Consider the following 5,577-nt stretch of genomic DNA (forward strand, 5'->3'; position numbering starts at 1 on the left):
AGCAGGCATATTGGCCTATTGTCCTGTGATACGCGTCCCTTTATCTATGCAGTAAATCGAACAATTAAGCCTACAGCAAAATTGATGACCGAAGTAAATGCCCAATTGCCCATGATACAATGCGCGTTGCAGCCAATGTGTCTCCTTTCATAAATAATATTATTGGTCCAGCCATAGCTGCGATCCGGTCGTGCGAAATCCCCTTCCAAAACACGTTATGCATTGTGCAATGATTCAGATCCTGGCAATTGAAAATGGCCCTAAGAAATCCAGGCCAAGGTTTCTCTTTTAAACCGATTTTGATATTTTTAAAAATAAAAATCAATAGTACGTCGTCACACAGTGTGCTGTGTGCAGCATTTTGCTTCAATTGAATTTTCAGGGGAGATGAATAATGGGAGAGTTCACGTTATCGTTTTTAACCGAACTGGATAAAACCAGGTAAAATATTAATGAGATACTTAATGGATGCCGTATATTATACGATCGCGAGTTGCCCCCAATTTGCATAATAGATGAGCCTGGACCAATCGTCTTCAACCATAACGGCAGTGTGCGTTTCGGATAGCCAATCACATCCCAGGAATAGTCGACCGCCTTTGCGCTGATAGCACGCAGCTCTATGAGCTTGAGGCAGTTCTCCTGAAAGCTCTCACGACCAACTGAACATTGTCAGAAAAAAAGTGTTTTGAATCCTCCGTTAATTCTGCAGCTCATGCAAAAAAAAATTGACACCTTTAAATTTTCACAACTGCTCCGATCATAAACTTGAAATATGGCAAATCCTACTAGTCATCTTCAAAATGCTCGTCTTGTGTTCATGTTTGTTTTTATGGTGACTGTCTCTTGTGTGACTGCCGGATGTACGCCTCCTTGCAGACGTCAACAGACGTTTTATGCTTGCAAAAACAGAGCTCTGAAAAACGTCAACTACACAACGAAAACTGTCGGTTCAAGAGTCATCTGCGGAAGAAACTGCAGCGCAGATCAGAAGTGCAGATCTTTTAACTTCTACAAGGATAATTCCCTGTGTGAACTCAACAGGGCCACGAGATATGAGCACCCAGATGCATTCCTTGAACACGAAGGCAGTGAGTACTTTGGCCCACAAGAATGTACGCCAATGCTCACATGTCCTCAATTCCGACGAAATTGCCAAACTCTTACTAAGGCGGGCTTCAACTCCAGCGGTGTCTATACGATCTACCCAGATGGCCGGTGCGATGGTTTACAGGTCTACTGCGACACGGAAACTGACGGCGGGGATGGATCGTCTTTCAGAGGCGACAAGATGGCAGTGTGGACTTCTACCTTAACTGGGCCGAGTACCAGTCTGGCTTTGGCGATCTGTCCGGTGAGTTCTGGCTTGGAAATGACAACTTGGCCAAACTTACCGCTGACGGTTGTCAGGGAAAGTGGGAGCTACGGGTTGATCTGGAGGACTGGAATGGAAGCACGGCTTGGGCTAAGTACGGAGACTTCAAAATCTCCGGAGACAACTTCACCCTTCATATTGACCAATATGACGACAGCAGCACTGCAGGTAACGCAATGAGATACCACGACGGATGGCCGTTTACGACAAAGGACAACGACAATGATGGGAGATCGGGACGAAACTGTGCCAACGATCGTGATGGGGCGTGGTGGTTTGATGACTGTGATGTGGCTCACTTGAATGGCGTGTATGTCCCTGGTGGAAATACTGGCACCAAGGTTGACGGTATTTTGTGGGACAAGTGGAGAGGCGAGTCGCATTCCCTTAAAGCATGCAGCATGAAAATGCGTCTGGTGATCAAACCGTAAGGAAAACCCTCAACGAGAATTGAGAAACATGAAATAAATCTTGTTCGAATTACCATATGGAACGCCTTTATAAACATTTAATTTTACACTTTTTATCGAACTGATATTGTTTTTGCCGACATTAAACATCAAAATACCACCGGCACACATCATGAAATTTGACTCTCCACTTTGCTATTTGGAACTGAAAGGATTCTCATGGAAATTACTTCAGTGTTTAAAATCGAAATAAAATTGTAAGAAAGATAGCGATCTTGTCTGTGTGCTCACGGATTGAAACGCATGTTTATTTTGTAAATAACTTTGCTGACTTTTAACAAACCACCGAAGGAGGAAATGATTACGCAAAATGTCAAGTGACTGTCTTTTGTTTTCATTTTAAAGATGGTACAGCTCATGAAGAAACGTTGCATGCTACTTTTTACTGAATCATTCCTGAAAAAGAGACGATTGAAAAATAGGCCCATGCGAACCATAGTGACACTATTGTGGCACAAAAACTGGAAATAATCCATTTCTGAATATTCCATCCTTCCCGGCTTTTCTCTATTTTGGTCTTCTTTTACCGAATATTACTAAAACTATACGATCCATCGATCCTTTCTATTGTAAAATACAATTCAAATTCATTCTTACTTAGTTTAATGTATTAGTTATTGTCAACATCGTTTGTCTCGTTTTAATGATCAATGACGTTGAATAAACCGAGTGATGGCGGGCTAGTCGAGCAACGATTCGATTGTGGTTTCCTGTCCAATCTTGAAGGGCAAGACCTAGTTTGATTTATATCACCCGACGCAAACATTCCATCTTATAATACTGTCCAATCTGCTTTTCCTGTAAATTTGGGGCAGATCCAGGATGTTTTGCAGGAGGAGGGGGGGGGGAGGTTATCAGCAAATCAATGCTGAAATGTTGACACTTTTTTCTCCAGCCACTGGCCTTCGTAAAATCAATGTGGGGGGGGGGGGGGGGGGGCTCGTACATACTTTCAATGGGGGCGCTGCAAAATTCTCTGTCAGATTTGTTTCGGGTGTCACAGCAGGGGGAGGAGGGGTCCACATGACGGTTTATGTATTTCTATGAAAAAAACAGAAAAAAATGATCGCTCTGTAAATCAATAATTTACCACCGTGTTCACAATCAAATTCACAAACATCAGGATACACACCCAGACTTGTTTCACATACCTAGTGTGGACTTTCCTTTCTTTTCGTGTAGTTAAGGAACACCAGTGGAAAAACTCATTTTTCTCAAACTGTGAAAACTCTTACAACCCAATTTTTTTTCAATGATTCCCTTTAGTGTTTCTCTTCATTCTGCTACAGATAAACCTAACCCAAAAATGCCTCTAAACCTGTTTTCCAGAAATGGGGAAACACTGTGTGGACGTGGGCAAGTCCACACTTCGTCGCTGCTACCTACATTATGTGGACGTCTTTTGTTCGGAAGTCCACACTGCGTATGTAAGACAAGCTCACGAGTACACACTACAGATAACACACTGCCCTCAGTTGGGGGCGCAGTGGATCAGTCGTCAAAGGTTGACATGTTGGGGAAATCTAATATACAACCCTTTATAATCTGAATTCTTAATCAGGTGTTATATAGTAGTCTTTTGTTATATTTGTGAAAATAATTTTATTTTATCGTTTATACTACGACGACTGCTACACAAATTGCACGTTCGGGTTGAAACAGGACCTGAAAAACAGCTCTCAAAGGTACCTTTTGTATTAATTTCACGACAGACACAATAGTCGTTTTTATTTCATCACACCTTAGGCTACATATACCCGAAAAATGACGGAAATGTCTTTGAGCATTCCACAACCTCTTTCATACAGTCACATACTCATTTATATCGTTCTTACTTTTCCTTGTGCAGGTAATTCCAAAAGAGGGCGCTATCACTGTACAGCTCGGTGTTTCATTTTGAACATTAATTTTGATGGCTGATGATTTCGGGACAAAATCCCGAGCACTGTCAAAAGAAAAGAATCCAGGAACCAACCAGATAATCATTTCAAAAAGTCGCTTTTTCAGAAACACATGCTTGCTTCAGTTGGGCAAGAGTTGTTTTTGTGCGGTTGCAAATCATATCAAATCAATATATTTTCCTTCAAGAAATCCCCCTCTAGTCATTAAATATGTTTATACTAGTGGGCTGGAAACTGTCAACCCCTCCCCCCCCCCCAAAAAAAAACCCACCTATTTTAATAAAGAAAATTAATCTAACTTCGGTCTTTGGTGAGATACAAAATGATACACGATCGCTAGCCTTACTGCTATGTCTGCCGACACCATGTCGAAGCAAAAGATATATTGCCCGGCCTAGGCCTACATCGTACACTTTTTTACTGGTACCCAAATTACCGATGATCTAACGTTCACTAGTACAACCCCAAAGAACGCAGCACACAACTTAAGTTGGCGAAAATGTACACTACTGCGCAATTTCGCGCATGCGTGTTGAAGCGAAATGTCCTCATCGGCAATTTAAGCACACCGGATCAGTGACACTGGTCGGCGCGGCCTACACAAAATCTGTCAACTGGAAGAGATCTGAAATTAGAAAACAATTGTTCCGATTGTGCAAGAGTCAAGTTGAACTGTGTCGGCACGGCAACACTCGTTTGTAAAAATCTCTGCGGCTTACTTTGCTTCGGTAAACTATTACAAACCATTACTTGATACACGATGGGAGATTCTCATGTTCGAAATCATGACAACACTTTGGGATGGTTTGCAGTGATGGGAACATTCATTAGCTGGTTCGCCTGGATTGGGATGGTCAAAGGAATGTCGGTGATGTTGCCTACAATACGAGATCAGTTTGACAGCCAAACCTGGCTAGTTGGATGGATGGTTGCTATCTTAGATGGCTTCATAGATTTAGCAGGTAATACTGTTTTTTTTTTAAATTTAAAGTTTTGAACGTGGTTGTATCTTTCTTTAAGAAACTGATTCGGTTAAGATGAAAACTATGAACGCTAGGCACTCAAACTCAATAATAATAATAGTTGTCATTACCCAGGTTGGACATTTTCAAACTTAAATGTGCCTAATTTTCGGTATGTTTACTAATCAGACCACGAGCAACAAATATAATCTAATTGCGACAATAAAATGTTGCCTCTAAAAGGAGCAGGAAGAATCCTCTTTCATGCAGGGACTGTCTTAGGGCGCCGATGAACTCGTACAAAAACATGATGGATTCCAGAGTTCAATTTGTTTATTGCGAGAATAAATTGGCAAACTTTCACCACTACATGTAGTTTTGAACCCAGTATTTAATGTGAGTGTAGACCTATGTATGTCAACTAGGTTGTTTGTTTTTATGGTTTGCATTTTTCTCTCTGGGGAATGGGATTGCTTTTGTTTCTCGGTTTTGTTTTGTTTTGTTTGTAATAATCTTTTTAGCCCGTTTGTCATTCATTCCCGTTATTGAGTCTGGTTGTTTGGTTTGTTGGGGTGTTTGTTTGTTTGTTTGTTGGGTTGTAAGAGTATTTACTTATTAGTTCGTTTTTATATTTTTGTATCTGTCTGGTTTGTCTAATGTTTCACCCTATGATTTTTTTTGCTGAGTCTTGTCTCATCTCCCCGTCTTGTCTCGTCTCGTCATGTCTCGTCATGTCTCGTCTCGTGTGGTTTCGTATGATTTGTACAATTTACTTTTCAATAGTACTTTAATTTTTATGAATGGAATTTTAAATCTCTTTTATTGTCAGAGGTTTGGATAATCGTCTGACGACAATTGTTTTTTTACTT

General features: G+C 41.0%; 1 protein-coding gene across 1 annotated transcript; it reads left to right on the forward strand.

Moving 5' to 3' along the window:
* Positions 1–394: 394 nt before the first annotated feature.
* LOC119735060 (microfibril-associated glycoprotein 4-like) lies at positions 395–1,806 on the forward strand. The gene is made up of 3 exons (XM_038208751.1): positions 395–441; positions 1,045–1,354; positions 1,411–1,806. Exons 1-3 carry the CDS (start codon positions 395–397, stop codon positions 1,804–1,806), a joined length of 753 nt encoding a protein of 250 aa, XP_038064679.1.
* The last annotated feature ends 3,771 nt before the right edge of the window (positions 1,807–5,577 follow it).

Source organism: Patiria miniata, unplaced genomic scaffold (assembly GCF_015706575.1).
Source record: "Patiria miniata isolate m_02_andy unplaced genomic scaffold, ASM1570657v1 HiC_scaffold_28, whole genome shotgun sequence".
NCBI lineage: Eukaryota > Metazoa > Echinodermata > Asteroidea > Valvatida > Asterinidae > Patiria > Patiria miniata.